A 20,554-nucleotide genomic window follows, 5' to 3' on the forward strand; every position below is an offset into this window, starting at 1 on the left:
CCACAACCTCGTTTCCGAGGAAGAAAGCGATATATCCATGAAAAATCCTTATGGTCAGCAATGTGTAGTAAGCAGTCTTGATTTCATAAACTCGATGAAACTTGAACTCCATTTTCTATCTTGGAAGCGAACCAAGCGGTTGGGAGCGAACCATCCAATTTGGTATATACCACAGGCTTCCAGAAAGCTCACTTCGCACACACTAACAACCAATTTAAGCACAAACTACGGAGTCTGGAGGAAATCTGTGCATAGTGACACCATCACCCGATCCCAAGGAACAATTGACGGCAACAGAACAATTCGGCACGTCTTTGGTGACGTCGAGAAATCAGCAAAATGACGAGCTTCCTACACATTTTCTATACATTTAACGGGAAATCGTTCCTTCTATGACGTCACTGTAGGACTTTGGCGACAGAGTTACGTAAGCTGTCTGCGGTTTCGTTTGCGGGCGAGAGAGAAGTAGACACCTTTTTAGCAACTTGTAAGCGCTTGGTATTAATTAACAAAGTTTTTTTTTTAAAAAATGGTGTTTCGTTTATGACTAACCAAAAGTCTTTCATATGCAGTGATAAAAAGAGTACCAAAAAATTGAGTTGAGTGGTCCTTTAAGCCTTACCGTTCAGTTCAGTTCAGCTCAACCTGATGACGGGGCTAGAATAAGGCCCGAAACATTGTGAAAATAAACTCAAGAAGTTGCTATCCATAAAAATTTGTCCTGTATTGAGACTCATGGTGACTCACAGTATTTCCTTTGGAGAGTCGTTTTCAATATTTGGGAGTCATGAAAATTTTAGTGTAATATTTATTTGAGTGTATTAAAAAGCAAGAGTTTTGCAACGATCTGGTTCAGCATCATTGACATTTAATTGTTTTACCTGTAGTTAATGATTACTATGTTTTTCACTGTTCTATTCAGTCATAACAAAATCCAGTATGTTGAACAAATAATACTTGTCAGTTATTCACTGTAGCATACAGTCATTAACGTGAATATCAATGTTGATATCTTCCCCATGTTAATGTAACAGAGTTCTTTTCTTGGTCTACATGGAGTAAGTGAATGAGTGTAGTTTTATGCCACTATCAGCAATATTCCAGCTATATGGCGGTGTGATTCTTCAACGGCATTTAGAAGTTGGTGTAGTAATACAGGACAAATTTCATGGATGGCAATTTTTTTTTTTTTAGTCAGTTTTCACCATGTTTCAGGGCTATCCTAGCCCCTTCATCAGTTCAGTTCAGCTCAACCTAATAAGGGGGCTAGGATAAGTCCCGAAACATCGTAAAAATAAACTCAAGAAGTTGCTATCCATAAAATTTGACCTGTATATGGTGGTGGTCTATAAATAATCGAGTCTGGACCAGACAATCCAGTGATCAAAAGCATGAACATCGATCTGCTCAATTATTAAAACTGATGACTTGTGTCAACCAAGTCAGTGAGCTTGACCAATCTCGTTAGTCTCCTCTTACGACAAGCATAGTCGCCTTTTGTAGCAAGCATAGGTTGCAGAAAACTTATTCTACCCCGGACATTCATAGTCCTTGGTTTACAGAAACAAAGGCAACAATAAGAAAATATAATAATATTTGGAATTTATAATTTTTCGGCCTGATTGCCTAAGCCTTGAAATGTAGAGAATGATTTGATCGGTGTCAGTTCCTATCACTTTCAGTTATCCTACAAGCATAGACAACACCAACTAGCCCAAGCCAAAAAATCCAAACCATATGAAGAACTACACAGATATATTTTCACTGCTGCTCACAAAGCAATTGCATCACAAAAGTCCACAAACAAAGAAATGATGACAGAATGGGTTTGGTAAAGTGGGTGAGTGAGTGAACATGGTTTGATCCTTCTGAGCAATATGCAAGCCAGGGCTCAAGAACGGGAATGAGGGAAATGAATATCAAAAGCTGCATCCCTTCTTCCAGTAAATCAATTAAGAAAATGGGTACTTTAATTTCAGTTATGTTTCATAATGTAAATTCAAAAGTTTTTATAACTGTTACTTAATTTGTGAGACTAGAAGTCAACAAACCATTGAATAGTCACAATTAATGAATTATACAAGGTGAACTTCATGTTCCTTACACAGAGGTGCCAGATGTTGAGCTATCACTATACTATCACTACCGTCAGTCACCTGGCTGGCACTGGCAGTGAGTGACCCTAGTTGTACGCCACACTCAGCAATATTCCAGCTCTATGGCAGCTGTATGTAAATAATCTGGACCAGTGATTAACAACATGAGCATCGAGACCGCACTCAACAATATTCCAGCTCTATGGCAGCGGTCTGTAAACAATCTGCACCAGTGATCCACAGCATGAGCATCAATCTGTACAACTGGGAACCGACCATATGTGTCAACTAAGTCAGCAGTCTGACCTCCCAGTGCTGTTAGTCGCCTCTTAAGACAAGCTGAGTTGCCTTTTATGGCAAGCATGGGTTGCTGAACGCCTATTCTACCCAGACCTTCACGGGTCTGCAGCTGGCAGCCAAGAATAACAAGACTGTCATCCACCTCAAAGGTAAGTCTACAACAGTTGATGACTGTCATGATACGGAGTAGCCATTCCTTGGCTAAATTATTTTGTTGGCCAGTTTGAATTTCTTTGTCATTTCAAACATCCAGTAAATATTATTATTGACCATGTTTCCATATTACATGGCTGCAAGTTTGAAACAATCTGATAATATGAATGTAAATGAGTGAAAAAATCAACAATAATGTCACTACATGTCAGATTCCGTAACCAGCTTTCAAGGTTCTAATAATGGTTGCCTAAACACTGGAGGCAGTGATCAGACCTGGGGCACCTTTACTACGGTTAACCTTAACCCCCATCCTTTGACATTTCACTAAGGTTACCTCAGACTTATTAAATAAAGGCTGCTTTGTGAAAGGAGCCCCAGGAGGGTAGCAGATGTGGAGATGAAACCGGGTGAGCAAAAACATAGCGATTATCTGTATGGGGAAATGCTACAATCCTGAAGTCTACTTACCAGTGTTGAGGCCTTTAGAAACAAAACAGGAGGAACAAGATGTTAAAGTCATGACCCAACAAAGAGTTTTACCAAAAAATCCTAAACTCGTTCAAGTAACTTTGCAGTCTTGGTTGTTTTTTTTTTATTCCATATGACACATATGAAAAAGGAAATGCAATATCAGTCAAATTTAGAAGAAGAATTTCGGGACACTAGACATTAGGCATTTTTTCAATCAAAGTTTCGAAGCTATCTGGTCCTATGTGTGGCAGCTTGTACTAGCCCAGACTTAAGCTGGTTTTATAGTGCCGGCTCAGTGATATACCATGAATACCCCACTCAGTCACATTAAACTGACTCCGAGCAGACTATTCCAGTTGGTACCACTTAATGCCAGTCACCATCAACAAGTACCGTATTGTCTATAGGTATTATGCAGGGGGTGATCAAAACCCATGACCTTCTGCTCCCTGGGCCTACTCTCTAACCACTACACCACAGAGGCGGTCTCTCTCTCACACATGATGAACTGAAAATACCATTTCTTTTCGGCAAACATTTGCGAATATTATTTCACAGAAACAGGCGATAACTTACCATCGTGCCCAGATTTGCGCATAGAAAACTCCATTTTAGCTCAGCAGAATACAAGATTATTCAATAATATATTACAGAAATCAGGCTCTCAAAAACTGAACAATTTATAGAGGTTCCTGATATGAAATACATTTCACATTAAATCAAGTAATTCAGTTATATTTTTATAATCGTTTTAGCCTTAACTCTATATTTTTTCAAAAAGCAGGATATTTTGTGGATAATGAGGTGTACTTTATTTCTTGTATTTTTATGCAAATATTGGTTTAATAGGCCTCTATTTATTGCAGTCCAAACTGCCTGAACATACCCATCCGCTATAAAGAACCTTATGAAATTATTCCATCCAGCAGGGTCAGGTGTCTGAGAACAATTCAGCAAGCTGTTTAGACTAAGGTTTAATGAATTAATCCAGTTACATGATGGCAGTCTGTAAACAATCAAGTCTGGTATCATCAGCACCGAGGTGTGCATGCATGCGTGCGTGCGTGCGTGCGTGTATGCGTGCATGCCCCAGTTGTGTGGGATCCATATTCTATCTCTAACAGGTAGTAGGATCTATCCTCTATCCATGGGATGTGTGCGTGCGTGCGTGCGTGCGTGCGTGCGTGCGTGCGTGCGTGCGTGCGTGCGTGTATGCGTGCATGCCCCAGTTGTGTGGGATCCATATTCTATCTCTAACAGGTAGTAGGATCAATCCTCTATCCATGGGAGGCAATGTTCCCCGAGGTTCACTATTCTTCTCATCACCATCTCAAATGCGTATAAAGCAAAGTGGCCAGATTACCTCCCCTGTCAACGCATATTGGCGAAGCCAAGGGGGTTCATGGGGTTCGAAACACATACACGAAAAATGCATGCACACACACACCCTATGTTTCGATGTTTTGCCTTGGCGGAACTCCCACCCCACCTCAGCCATCTTTGAAAATTCCTGGATCTGCCTATGGATAGTGTTAACAACTGACAGTAATCAAGGGGAACAATAGCATTTTCTGAAAACAGAAACAGTGATACAACTCAGGAGTGAGTGAGTGAGTTTGGTTTTACACCGCTTTTAGCAATATTCCAGCAATATCACGGCTGGGGACACCAGAAAATGGGCTTCACACATTGTACCCATGTGGGGAATCGAACACGGGTCTTCGGCGTGACGAGCGAACGCTTTAACCACTAGGCTACTCCACCGCCCCTATACAACTCAGGAACAGCTTGTTTATGACTGCTAAGTGAAGCAACCACATTATTAATGGCCTGCTTGCAAACAGCGACATAATTTATCATAAAAATAAATGCATCCAGGAAGTCTAACCGTGATATTCACTGCTGGACTATTCAAACTCAACCGCTGTGACAACTGGGTTTCATTTACTTCATATGGGTCAAGAGACAGTTTCAAACTTAATCCCACTGACTACTACGTACTACTTATATGACAGAGGTCATGTCACATTCAATCTCAGCTACAGTGGTTATAGACTTTTTGCAGTGAAAACATACAAGTGAATTTCACTTCAAACAGTATATCAAATAAAGCCTGTTAAATAAACTGAAATTAAGACTGCAAATTCGCAAACAAACCATCATAATTTCAAATCGCTTTGCTTGTTTGTATTTCAGGGGGATATGCACATTAAATGGAACACTGAGAACAAATGGGGTTGGTCTAAGTAAACCCTTACCAAGTACAACACATGCATTTGTTTCACTGTTCCAACTACTGGGCTTACCCCCTTGTAATACAACCCAGTAAAACAGTGATATGAATCAGTGATCGTTTGTTAAACAACTTTTATCCTATGTTCAATTGGCAAGGTAAAATTATGAGGATTCACAATCATAATTTCAGTGTATTTGACTTACAATATTGTTTAAAGTGAAACTAACTGGTTTCATTATGAGAAAATATCATGGACAGTTGTTTGGTCAATTTCAAATGATTACTGAGTTTGACTTCTGTGACATGGATCATGGGATATATTTAAACTCAAACTATCTTTGAACACTGTCTATGTGTGGATAGAATGCCGGAATGTGCATCCTGGAATGTTTGGTTGCTCTGTAGTGATAGCATCTGTTACTAGTGTGCATTTTCTGTATATTTTTGTTATTAATTAAGTAATAATTATTATTGGGTCACAAGATTTAGTGTTTTGAATAAAACCTATGATGGGTCACATTTCGTTTTAACAGCTGGTCAACACTTTTATAATTTTTGCTTTTCAGAATTTATCTGCTCCTAGTTTTCTGTGTGTCTACTTCCGGGAGACTTATTCGAGGGCCTATATTGTATTTTGTTACCCATTGACATAGATTTTGTCTCTCTTGAATTGTACCTGAAATCTGCATTGTTATATTGACTTGTGACTTTGTATACCTTGCTCTCATTGCATAATAATAATATCTGAATATTTTAAGCTTGTCTTTGTTCTGTTTTGCTGGTTCACAGGGGATTTCTTAAACTGTTGTCACGGTAAATTCTTAACCATAACACATCCCAGTGTTTTGAAAACCAACTTTTCATTACTGTTAAATACGATGTGGTTACGATATGATCAACTGTAATATCTAAGGACAAGTGTACTGAAGCATTTCTGGCTTTCAGTGTGCGCGTTATGTCTTATGCCACATCTGGCAACATTCCAGCAATTATCAAGCAGGGGTACACCAGATAGAGGCATCACACATTGTACCCATGTGGGGAATTGAACCTTGTCTTAGGCGTGACAATGGATGCTTTTACCATTAAGTTACCCCATGTTTCCCTTACTGGCTTTCAACATGAGACAGATACATTGTACTACCAGGTATATAAACACCCACTTGAACAAAAAGATCTCTCAACAATGCCAAGTGTATTACATTAACCAGATATAGAACCAGACCATAGAACGTGTATACATACATACAGAACGATTTCTGACATAAGGTATTATATGGTTTACATACACAATAGGTGTTCATGTATCAAAGAGAATATATCAACCCAGATCTCATTTGCTCTATTCAACCTTGTTTATAAGATAAGTGTGTTTAAGGAACTGTTTATAATATATGGCTAGGGGTGATGATGATTTTTATGGAGCAGCATGTACAATGTGAATGCCCTTTCCACAAATTTATCTGCAAATACATAATGACCATTAAACATGCTCAAAACCATTAATGTATAATACTGTAAAAGAAATACATGATCACTACAATTACCGATCATGGAAATTGCCTATTGTATAGGGTGAACAGATTCGTGAAAAGTGTGCTGCAATATATCATATTTCTAAGTTCAAACTGCAATATATAGGTTAATTGGTTTTATCATCCACCCCTACCAACCAACCAACCAACCAACCAACTCTGGAATATGTACACAGATATTACCAACAAGACACAGCTGTCCTTTAGTCTACGATAACAGATCACAATGATCAGAGTTTGAGCAGAAAGTTTGTTCCATACAGTGTGATATTGTGTTTGTGTTTGTTTCCATTGAAATAGTTGTGGGTTTCAATCATTCAACTCCAACTATTTCACCTTGGAGTGTGGCCCTATTCCATTTCATTCTCGGCAGTATTTCTTTCACAAGCCTTACCCTAACTCAGAGTCCCTAACACACTTTGGTCAATAGAAACTGTAAAAACTCACACAAACAAAGTGAAACCACAATCTAATGGATGAATATTTACTTTAAATTCATAGCTTCATGTAAAAAGAAACTGGCACAGAGACCTATAAGGTTTTTCACCAATGGCATTGAGAAGACATTGGTTTTGTTGAGCTGGGTGTGGCATGAATAACCTTCAATGTTTACTGCATATGGATGCATCTTTGCACAAAGGTAACAGCCAGGTACCACAGACTGCTTCAGCATTAACGCATTCCTTGTTTTCCTTGCTTCAAACATCTACAAAAGTGTGTCCTTGGTTTCTGTGTTTGCAAGTTGTGAAGACTTACTGAAGAAGGCTTTATTCAGTATAAAGGCTACAGGCCTAAGTACAAAATGAAAGCAAGAAGTTGAGATAGAAGGTGTTAAGTTCGCAAGAGACACATATGTACACCTATCACATTTACAGCACTGAAAATATGTATATACAAATAATACATTTTGAGTAATGAACAATGTAACAAAAAAAGTTTCTTTGATTAAGTTTCTATCAAGAGTATAAAGTTAGAGATCAATTCTGGAGAAGATATATTAAACAATTGTGAAAGTGAATGAATCTAGTACTTTGCGCTGCACATTTATCAATGGAAGTCAATTATTAAACTATCGACAGTCACACATACTATCAATGCATCGACAGTATTTAATTTCTAGCCATGATTCAGTGTCTAATTTACTTTTTAGAAATGTGGGCCCTTGGCCCATGGTTGATAAAAATTAAAAAGTGGGACATTTGCTATTGTAGGTGGGTCATCAGAAAAGACACGGGAGACAATGAATTCACTCTGCAATTTTAATAAATTTGTCACGCAAATAGCTGTTCAGTTGTATGAATTAAAGTGATAATTTACATTGAATTGCTGCCTTTTCTGACAATGAATCATATTTTTCACTGCCATTTTCATTTGTCCCTTCAACCATTCAACTTGCAAAGCAAGTTTATGGTCGGAACTATCAGCATGTCTCTTGAGCGTGGAAGTAAGGAAATTGTCAGTTCCATTAGGGAAAATATTACATTTTTCACTTTTCAGGCAAAGTGCACAAGTCATTTTGTTTTTACACCCATTACAGGGAACCCACGGATACAAACCTTGCCATTTCGTTTGGAACGAGCGGGTGGATGTTTTCTTCTTAGTTTTAACATTAGTTGGCGTGTCATTGGCTTTTGATAGTTTCATCTCAAATATTATATTAGAACTTGACTTCGCAACAGTTTTGGCATTTTCTCTATCAGTTTTTGTTCTTTTTTCTTTTGAAAAATGCAGCAGCAAACAACTTTTCAGCTACGCTTTATTTCAATACCTGCAAACTGTATTTTCAGCTTCAGTTACTGCTCTTTGATATAGACCAGGGAAATACACTGGTAGGGGACGTAACTCTTAATGTATAACAAAACAGCATGACTTGAATAACCTACATATATATAGCTTCATGCATTGATTTAGGCATCGCATCAGATGTGGGAAATCGTGTACGGCACAGCGGGGAATATGAATGCTGATGTATCAGTCGGAATTCTGAAAATATTTTGTAAATGTTAAAGAGTTTGTAGAGGTATGTTTCTACATGATTGATATGAGTCAGATTATTTTTGTAGTGAGCCAATCGGACTCACGAGGTTAAGGGACAGAGTGTCATTTTTAACTATCATGCGCCAATGGCGCAAGGGCGTGGTCTAAAATAGACTGTGGTGATTAATTGCTATCTGAGACTCAACAAACGAAATCCATAGATAATTCAATGCATCATTACAGCCCTATCATTTACACAAGTTCACAAAAATGGCAGGGAAGAGTTGATACAATGTTACACTATCACACAGCTAATAACTGATTCATCAAAGTGAGAGGCTTCCTTGTAGAACAAATACCTGTTTATTTATCCGCAGGGTGGTTTTGAATTCACTTCTATGAGTGAGTGAGTGAGTGAGTGAGTGAGTGAGTGAGTGAGTGAGTGAATGAGCTTCCTTGTTTAACAAATGAGCACTTCCCCCACAAATGATGATAAGAAAATCAATGTCTGGACTTTGTAGAATGTAGCATGCAAAACATCATGAGCGTAGCTTCAAGAATCTCTGTTTGTTTGGAATGTAGACAACAATGAGTGAGTGAGTGAAGATAATTTTACGCCATATTCAGAAATAGTCCAATATGGCAGTTATCTGTAAATAATCAAACTTTGACCAAACAATCCAGTGATCCATATTATGATCCATATCAGGGTGCCTGACCACCCGATCCTGTTAGTCGCCTGTTACGGCATTACTTCGCATGTAAGATATTATATTTGGGACTATACTTTCTCAGCAAAGTACAGATTCTGGTAACTTTGGTTGGTATTTGAATCCACACCCTCAGAGTCCGGCACTTAATTGCCAGAATACAAAGTCAGACGCCCAAACCACTCCGCCACTGCAACTCCAACAAAACTTCCATGGACAGTAAAACAGAACTGAATACATGTGTATTTGTTGAATTGTCAGTAAAGCAAACTGCAAGACTATCTTCAGTACTTAGACCTGTTGATCCCTGGAGCTTAACATTTTACCTGTTGCAGGGCTGCAATTAATCAGTTCGATTCATTAAAAATTGAATCGGACACCTTAGTTTCAGTTTTTAATAACCATTATCACTGTTTCAATTCAATATTTCAATACGAATTTAAATTATTTCAACACAGTCATAACATCATTTTGTCTCCAACTCTCCAGCACTTTTGAATGCTGAAATATGAAACGTGATGAAACGTGATTGGTTGATACCCGGCTTATCATAAAGTGATAAAATTCTTGTTAGCAGGCATCAATAGTTGATAATGGATTTAAAAATAAAAAAAGATGATTCTGGGAGGTAAATGAAATCTGATGTTTGTACCTGTATGAAGAACTGAATAAAAAATGATCAATTGAGGGTCCAATATCGGAAAATGAATTGAATCAAGGTCTGGGTGTAAATGGCAGCTCTAACTTGCTCAGTCACCTGCATGCAAGGAGGAGAACCTGACCTCACATGTGACATTAACATCATGATATGACTGGTCCTTCATCCTCTGAGTGAGTGAGTACAGTTTAGCCCCATTTCTAGCCATATTAGAAAAATAGCACAGTGGGGGACACCAGAAATAGGTTTCACACATTGTGCCCATGAGGGGAATTGAACCAGATCCTTGGCACGAGCGAACCACTTAACCACTTAGCTAGTCTTGAGGGCAGTAAGGAGTCCTTGTACAGCTGTATTCACTTAAACTGCAGTTTTAGCCTTATCAGACATTGATTGACCAATGTCATCACCGTCCATTTTATGTCCATTTTACCATTTGCAATATCTTAATAAGGAACTATGAAGATCATGCAAAACATAGACCTGAGTATTATTGAAACTATGGTATTATTGTGCATAGTGTTATGTAAATCTTGAAAAACAAAACTTACATTAAAACTTGCATTTTTACAAACTCTTGTCTTACAGCCATCCTTGTGTCATACTCACCCTTGCCGACCTCAACCCCCCTTGTTTCATATACATCCTTGTGTCAAACCCATCCTTGTCTCACACCTACCCTTTCCCCACACCTACCCTTGTCTCACCCACATTCTTGCCTCACACCTACCCTTGTCTCACACACATTCTTGCTTCACACCTACCCTTGTCTCACACCCATCCTTGGCTCGCACCCAACCTTGCCTCACACCCATTCCACATACAACATATATCAGGCCTTTATTTATAAACTTCATGTATGAGAATACTCACCCTTTTTCAAGATCTCGGATTTTAGATTCCAGCATCTGAATTTCCCTTTCTATGTATCGGTTGGCATTTCTGGAATAGAAGCAAGAATGGCATCATAGCATTAAGTCATCAGCACACCTCCTGCCGCTCATACATACAGTGGGATGCTACACAGGGAAGACGAGGAAGGTGTACAGTGGAGCAATACTGTTCTGATATCAACACAGGGAAGACGAAGAAGGTGTACAGTGGCGCAATACTGTTCTGATATCAACACAGGGAAGACGAAGAAGGTGTACAGTGGCGCCATACAGTTCTGATATCAACACAGGGAAGACGAGGAAGGTGTACAGTGGAGCAATACTGTTCTGATATCAACACAGGGAAGACGAAGAAGGTGTACAGTGGCGCCATACAGTTCTGATATCAACACAGGGAAGATGATGAAGGTGTACAGTGGAGCAATACTGTTCTGATATCAACACAGGGAAGATGATGAAGGTGTACAGTGGAGCTATACTGTTCTGATATCAACACAGGGAAGATGATGAAGGTGTACAGTGGAGCTATACTGTTCTGATATCAACACAGGGAAGACGAAGAAGGTGTACAGTGGCGCCATACAGTTCTGATATCAACACAGGGAAGACGATGAAGGTGTACAGTGCTGCTATACTGTTCTGATATCAACACAGGGAAGACGAAGAAGGTGTACAGTGGCGCCATACAGTTCTGATATCAACACAGGGAAGACGATGAAGGTGTACAGTGCTGCTATACTGTTCTGATATCAACACAGGGAAGACGAAGAAGGTGTACAGTGGCGCCATACAGTTCTGATATCAACACAGGGAAGACGATGAAGGTGTACAGTGGAGCTATACTGTTCTGATATCAACACAGGGAAGATGATGAAGGTGTACAGTGGAGCTATACTGTTCTGATATCAACACAGGGAAAACAATGAAGGTGTACAGTGGAGCTATACTGTTCTGATATCAACACAGGGAAGATGAGGAAGGTGTACAGTGGAGCTATACTGTTCTGATATCAACACAGGGAAGACGAGGAAGGTGTACAGTGGAGCTATACTGTTCTGATATCAACACAGGGAAAACAATGAAGGTGTACAGTGGAGCTATACTGTTCTGATATCAACACAGGGAAGATGATGAAGGTGTACAGTGGAGCTATACTGTTCTGATATCAACACAGGGAAGATGATGAAGGTGTACAGTGGAGCTATACTGTTCTGATATCAACACAGGGAAAACAATGAAGGTGTACAGTGGAGCTATACTGTTCTGATATCAACACAGGGAAGATGAGGAAGGTGTACAGTGGAGCTATACTGTTCTGATATCAACACAGGGAAGACGAGGAAGGTGTACAGTGGAGCTATACTGTTCTGATATCAACACAGGGAAAACAATGAAGGTGTACAGTGGAGCTATACTGTTCTGATATCAACACAGGGAAGATGATGAAGGTGTACAGTGGAGCTATACTGTTCTGATATCAACACAGGGAAGATGATGAAGGTGTACAGTGGAGCTATACTGTTCTGATATCAACACAGGGAAAACAATGAAGGTGTACAGTGGAGCTATACTGTTCTGATATCAACACAGGGAAGATGATGAAGGTGTACAGTGGAGCTATATTGTTCTGATATCAACACAGGGAAGACGAGGAAGGTGTACAGTGGAGCTATACTGTTCTGATATCAACTCAGGGAAGACGAGGAAGGTGTACAGTGGAGCTATACTGTTCTGATATCAACACAGGGAAGATGATGAAGTGGACAGTAGTGCTATACTGTTCTGATATCAACACAGGGAAGACGATGAAGGTGTACAGTGCTGCTATACTGTTCTGATATCAACACAGGGAAGACGATGAAGGTGTGCAGTGGAACGATATGGTTCTGATATCAATGCAAGAAAGTCCATAAAGGTGTATAGTGAAGCTAGTCCAGTAAACAACACAGGGAAGACAAGAACAAGGTTACAAAATAGGAAGCTTAGGACAATTTGGCCATGTAGACTGGTAGATTACAGTGGTAAAAGCTCACCTCTTTTGAACATCATTGATGCCAGGCAGACTGCCGTACACCACTGAAACAGAGATACAAAAGAATGTGTTAATAACTCTGAAATAACCACTCAGTACAAAATAAGGCTAGACATGACTCCTAAAACATGTCCATGACTCCCTCTCATGACATCAGGGAGTCATGATGAATGCTAACTTTTTATGCCATGGGCAAACAGAATAAAGCTGACCCCCAAAACATGTCCGAGACTCCCTCTCATGACATCAGGGAGTCGTGATGAATGCTAACTTTTTATGCCATGGGCAAACAGAATAAAGCTGACTCCTAAAACATGTCCATGACTCCCTCTCATGACATCAGGGAGTCATGATGAATCCTAACTTTTTATGCCATGGGCAAACAGAATAAAGCTGACCCCTAAAACATGTCCATGACTCCCTCTCATGACATCAGGGAGTCGTGATGAATCCTAACTTTTTATGCCATGGGCAAACAGAATAAAGCTGACCCCTAAAACATGTCCATGACTCCCTCTCATGACATCAGGGAGTCGTGATGAATCCTAACTTTTTATGCCATGGGCAAACAGAATAAAGCTGACCCCTAAAACATGTCCATGACTCCCTCTCATGACATCAGGGAGTCGTGATGAATGCTAACTTTTTATGCCATGGGCAAACAGAATAAAGCTGACTCCTAAAACATGTCCATGACTCCCTCTCATGACATCAGGGAGTCGTGATGAATCCTAACTTTTTATGCCATGGGCAAACAGAATAAAGCTGACCCCTAAAACATGTCCATGACTCCCTCTCATGACATCAGGGAGTCGTGATGAATCCTAACTTTTTATGCCATGGGCAAACAGAATATAGCTGACCCCTAAAACATGTCCATGACTCCCTCTCATGACATCAGGGAGTCGTGATGAATCCTAACTTTTTATGCCATGGGCAAACAGAATAAAGCTGACCCCTAAAACATGTCCATGACTCCCTCTCATGACATCAGGGAGTCGTGATGAATCCTAACTTTTTATGCCATGGGCAAACAGAATAAAGCTGACCCCTAAAACATGTCCATGACTCCCTCTCATGACATCAGGGAGTCGTGATGAATCCTAACTTTTTATGCCATGGGCAAACAGAATAAAGCTGACCCCTAAAACATGTCAATGACTCCCTCTCATGACATCAGGGAGTCGTGATGAATCCTAACTTTTTATGCCATGGGCAAACAGAATAAAGCTGACCCCCAAAACATGTCAATGACTCCCTCTCATGACATCAGGGAGTCGTGATGAATCCTAACTTTTTATGCCATGGGCAAACAGAATAAAGCTGACCCCCAAAACATGTCTATGACTCCCACTCATGACATCAGGGAGTAATAATGACTGCTAAAGTTTTACGCCTAGGGGAAATGCTGAAACTGCAATAGGTTTTCAGGAGGTTCACCAAAGTTAATGGGATTTGTTTACTGAAATGAAAATATCTGAGGCTGCAAATATATATCCATCTTTTTCTGCAGTTTTTGATTCTGTATGGCCTTGATGATTCATTCTCAAGCTCATTACTTACGTAGGTTAATGAATACATTTATCATAAAATCATTTTTTTCAGTGCCCAGGTGTTGTAGCACTTGTAGTGTATTGTACCATGAGGGATCAATATGTCCTATACAGCCTCTGAAGTTGTTTACAATGTGTCATTTCATACTTCAATCCATATATGTTGCAATGGCACAGTCATAAATGACCCTTGAGTATGTAATGTTTGTACTTCACTTGTTTCAACCTAGCAACCTGAAATTTTGAGATGACTGGACATTTGAACAACATTCGTAACAGCGTTTGATTTACCACATGGCTATCAGAGCTTGCTGCTACCTGCAGGCTTCAAAATCTACAAGCCCTGAATGAAATATTCAGGCCCATTTTGGTAAAGTCAAACCAATCAAAAAAAAATAGACTTCATTATACACAGGTTCACTCTGTTTCTACATAATCTTCTGGGGTTAAAAATTCTCATCGCCCGACGTCCGGGTCAAGTCAGTTTTCATTTCGGGCAATCAAATACAGGTATATTACTTGTCCGTGGACTACTAGATAATTTCCACTTGGATCTCAATTCATATTTCCTCATAATGAAGCTAATTCAAGTCCGCAATAATAATAAAGTAGAGCGTGCAGAGAGTGAAATTATTACTCTCCGATAAATAGTCCAGTAAACATTAACATCACGCACTGTGCCATAAAATCAGGGCAAGTGGAAAATTAGTCAGGACAAGTTACTTTCTTGAAGTCTTGGCAAGTGACTTTTCAAAATATTTTTTAAACCCTGAATCTAGCAAAGCCTGTGGTACACAGAGGAGTTTTTATTTGTTAGACTGGTGTTGGCATTCCTACGGCAAAACGCTGAAATACCATGAAGTGAAACTGTAGGTTATCGTAACAAGATGGATGGCGGAAAACTGAGAAAAAAGAGGAAACATGCCAGGTGAAAAACAATTGACAGACAATTTATTCAAGGCCATAAGGGCCTGCACATATTTGAAACTGCTGGTCCGATTCAATGACAACTGGCGCTGGGCCTCTTGGCCGGCGGTTATTTCGAACGCTGTTTGCAAACATACTAAGTACACACTGTAGTTTTGAAATACAGAACATAATTATTCATAAATGACAGTAAAAAGTTTTGTTTTTTTTAACATGGAACGCTTGTAGTAGTTACAGTAAAATCCCGATGAATCGAATGCTATCATCTCAAATATTATGCATAACTCGAACTACATGTCGGTCCTGACCATTCCCTGTTACAGTTATCATCCTTTGATTTCGGGAAGGAAATTTGGTCCCATGAGATTCAAACAACAGCAATCTTGTGTACGTAAGTCAAAGTCAGTCAATGAGAAGACAACTGGTGTAGCCACAGGCAAACTGTAGTGCAAATGGGATTGCGCAGAATAGACATGATAGAGAATATGAAAAGTCATCTTATATGTGAGTGAAGCGAGCAAAGGTTGGCAACATACTTCCCTTGCTTTGGATCGAAAAATATTTTTCATGTCAAAAGAAAATATCGCTACCATCAAAGGTACACTCCCATTTCCTCACTTGGTTGTGCTCTCTGATTTTCTACCCCATGTTTAATAATTACAAACGTGAAATATGTTTTATTCAACATTTTAAGCGCCGCTCGTGGCATTCAGATCATTCTTCACCTCCCATTTGCACTGCAGTTTGCCTGTGGTGTAACTAACTGATCCACTGATGGCTCAGTTCAAAAGGCAGATGAGTGCCATGTATATATGTTGATTGCCGATAGATTTTGTTCATGGATTTTAAGAGGTATTCATGCATTTTGTATGTCATTGTCCTAGTACAATGTATTTAAATGAGTTCATATTTATATTCTATTTATTTTCATTATCTATGTCATCTAATATATTCTTGTGCTATATTTTTTAGATGAATATAGGATATGTTGAATATAGGATTTGAGCAATATTCGATCATCTTTTTCCTACCCTCATAGTCATACCTGTGTCTTGAATACATTGATAAGCTGAATTTATCACCCAGCCATTCAGCTCATTGGGATTTCACTGTATATTCAAAGTAATAACATAAGGAAAACATCTTAGTTCAAATCGCAAAGATAATCTTGTTCACTTATAGAGGTTTAACTTTATGTATGAGCACTAAAATGGCAGCATGCAGTGATCGAAAAAACGACCTGCCCGACTGCCTTTGGCCGGTAAATTTTCAGTCGGGCTGCCTGGAAATTCTCTCCACCAGCCCGAAACATGGTTCAACAAGAACCAATCAAAGAGAGGGTTACTTAAGGGTGGGCAGGCAACTTTCAAGATGTGCAGGCAACATTTATGTGCCACCAGTCTGGCTGTCGGGTTGAGTTGAAAAATTATTTCAATCACTGGCAGCATGCACCCAACTTGATATCTCTGCAGAACAATTAACTGCTAATTTATACCAGTATTTCATACTGGAGAAACAAAGGGGTAAACCTCTCATCAGCTATGACAGGGTTTACTATAGAATGTGTAAAGCCTTTAACTTGACATGTAGCCAGGTGTACAAAGTTGTAATCAAATCAGTTACCTCAGGGGTCGTATCAAAATCAAAACCATGCAGGAAACCCAAACTGAATAGCTTTGATAAGGATGTCATACGCTGTGTAGTTTATAAACTGCATGAACGCAAAATCCCACTGACGTAGGCTAAAATACAAGATGCGATCAAACATATAATGAATGTCTCGAAAACAACACTTATTGTAGATCTGGTAGAAATAAGGTTCAGGTACACCAAAATGGGAGATGAAAGAGCTGTGTTTGGCGAAAAGTACTCAATCCTGTTTATGCGATCAGCTTATCTCGAAACACTTGTAGAATACTGCAATTTTGGGTTTCAAATGATATACCATTATGAAATCTGGTGTAAGAGAATCACTCAACCGATCGGATGTAGTTTCCTTCAGTTTGTTCTAAGGCACCAGTGTTACCATCAGGCAAATGTAGACTCCTGATCATCTTGCATGCTGGTACCCATAGCAAGGGACTGATTGGGGTTCGTGACTTTGTTTTTGAGGCAAAGAAATCTGATGGCGATTATCATAGCAAAGTGAATGGGCTATTTCTGATTATGCAAATAATCACAATAATCATCAAATAATCAATAATCAGGTATTTCTGGATGTGAGCTCAATCCTATCGTGCTGATCTGAGGTAACTGTAAGCATATTATTGCTCGCAACTTTCAGACATTAAAACGCTTGTGTATGCTTCTTTTGTGACAATTATCCCCAAATCGAAATAAATAACATCTGTGGGATGGCGTTAATGTCAGCCTGTTGTAACAAGGAGTGATACTGCCTCTTGATATTTTGAAATGGTCCCTGCCATGCACTACCTGTGTGACACATGAACGCTGTCACCCTGTCTGCCTGCCAGGTGGGTCACAGTATAGTTTGTTTCTTAGAAGTGTTTCTAAGATGGAATTTTTTCTAAGGCTGTCAATATTTTGCAAGTAATCATTATGATTTGAGAATGGTACATTGTGATTACTCATACATTGTGATTACTCATGCCATATCAGGTCAGGGTGGTCTGAATGATTATATATGAGTTTTCAATTTGAAATATCAACCATTATCAAATAATTGTGAAAAAGCATTTTCCAAGCTTTAATTTCATTGGGCTTCTAAACTTGACACAGCCCTTCTCAACTGCTTTTGGACAACAGTGTCTGATGAGGTACAAATATCAGGAGATACAGAAGTAGGACATAAGTGAGTCATCATTAGTAAAATTCCCATAGATTTGCAGGTTGATTACCTCTTGCAAGGATAATTTTTAAAAATTCAGGGCTTTTTTGTCGAATTGGGAAATCAGCATAGCCACATACACATAATTTTTTGCCAGTTTTCTGATGATTATCATGAAAACTGCAGCTATTTAAACAACATATATTATGCATACCAATCAGCTTTAACATGGCTTCCTATGGGATAGACTAAAATCAAGTTGTTGTAACCTGAGCTTAATTAGGTGTCTTTTGATAACTAATCAACAGAAAGATGAAAGAAAATTACCTACACATAGCTGAAGATGATTTCCAAGATGTTTGCAAACGTCAACATTAAATAACTTCTACTCAGTTTAAAAAATTTTTCCTTGCAACAGTTTTCTTGTGTGTTTTTTTAATGAAAAAAATCAGCAGACACAAATACACAAAATACATAATGCAACAGTATAAGTACACAATAAGACATAAGTTCATATGGGTAGATATTATACATACTGGAAATATGGCAACAGTGGTGACCATTTTTTGGACAAATTGTAATAAATATTTTATTATTCTTATTAGCAACAAACTTTTCAATTTGAGAGTATCACCTAATATTTTTAGAAATGTATCCATTGGTATCCACTTGGTGTTTTTAATACTTGATACATGGATGTATTTTGTACCAGCAAGAAGTATATGGTTCATTCAGTCAGTATTATTTCCGCCAATTAAGGCGGTGTATTTTGTCAGGGTAAATTTGTCTGTTGTTTTATCTTCGATACATTCTTTCAGTTTCGGCCAGAATGTTTTCACACATTCCATGGATCGAAATTATTAGTGCCATCTCACTGATGGCACAGTTAAACTCTTACCAGTGTGCCTCTATGGCACACTTGACGTTTTCGAAAGTGCTTTAAAGCATGTTTTCACCATATGGCCTTTTCATGGTCTAAAGTGACATTATGAACAATGACTGATGATAAAAATACATGCCACACAGACAGCTAATGATCAATGTCTTTTCAAAGTTTGAGGTCAGTAAAAAATACAAAAATACAAAAATACCTACCTACCATTGTTTTATTACTCATGATTTATTAGTGAATGTTACAACTTTTACAATCACTTCAAGTCATATAATGATTTGAAGTTTAGTTTAATAGACCATGAATTTATGTCACACCTGAAACTGAAATGGTACACTTTCATTATCATGACAGTGCCCATGAGGCACGCTTGAAAAAAACTTAATTTCAATCCCTGCATTCACATTCACATTCCCAATAAATATGTACCAAATTTTCCCTGCATTCACATTCACATTCCCAATAAATATGTAACAAATTTTCCCTGCATTCACATTCACATTCCCAATAAATATGTAACAAATTTTCCCTGCATTCACATTCACATTCCCAATAAATATGTAACAAATTTTCCCTGCATTCACATTCACATTCCCAATAAATATGTACCAAATTTTCCCTGCATTCACATTCACATTCCCAATAAATATGTACCAAATTTTCCCTGCATTCACATTCACATTCCCAATAAATATGTACCAAATTTTCCCTGCATTCACATTCACATTCCCAATAAATATGTAACAAATTTTCCCTGCATTCACATTCCCAATAAATATGTACCAAATTTTCCCTGCATTCACATTCACATTCCCAATAAATATGTAACAAATTTTCCCTGCATTCACATTCACATTCCCAATAAATATGTAACAAATTTTCCCTGCATTCACATTCCCAATAAATATGTACCAAATTTTCAGACACTAAGTTACAAAATGAGCAAAGTTCATCATCAACTTATTTCATTTTCAGTAATTCTTTATATATATATATATAATATTATGAATAAATTTAATTTGAAAGTCAAAAAATGTAGTATCTTTAGTGCATCTTGTATATTTTTTGAAAATACAGTGTATGTGCCCATGGGATTACTGTGTCAAATAGCTGTTGCCATTTTTCACATGTAGAACGAAAAATTTCAGTACTTATAAGTTTATCATAGAAATATCTGGATTTGTTTGGTGCTGAAAGTAAACATATCAGTGATGTACTGAGATAATGATTATGAACAATCAACAGATTATTCTAATCGTATCTTTCCATTTGTATTTGAAAGAACCTGACAACAATCAAGAATAAAGCTTGTGCCTTTGATTTTGTAAGT

At 38.4% G+C, this 20,554-nt stretch overlaps 1 protein-coding gene across 1 annotated transcript in view; it reads right to left on the minus strand.

Moving 5' to 3' along the window:
* The window catches only part of LOC137281609 (UDP-glucuronic acid decarboxylase 1-like), a 59,795-nt gene that overhangs the window by 30,285 nt on the left and 8,956 nt on the right, over positions 1 to 20,554 (minus strand). The window contains exons 2-3 of the mRNA XM_067812946.1: positions 13,066 to 13,108; positions 11,013 to 11,081 (exon numbers count right to left, since the gene is read on the minus strand). Of these exons, the coding sequence (XP_067669047.1) occupies positions 11,013 to 11,081; positions 13,066 to 13,108 (112 nt within the window). The remainder of the gene's footprint in view (positions 1 to 11,012; positions 11,082 to 13,065; positions 13,109 to 20,554) is intronic.

Source organism: Haliotis asinina, chromosome 4, assembly GCF_037392515.1.
Source record: "Haliotis asinina isolate JCU_RB_2024 chromosome 4, JCU_Hal_asi_v2, whole genome shotgun sequence".
Classification (NCBI taxonomy): Eukaryota; Metazoa; Mollusca; class Gastropoda; order Lepetellida; family Haliotidae; genus Haliotis; species Haliotis asinina.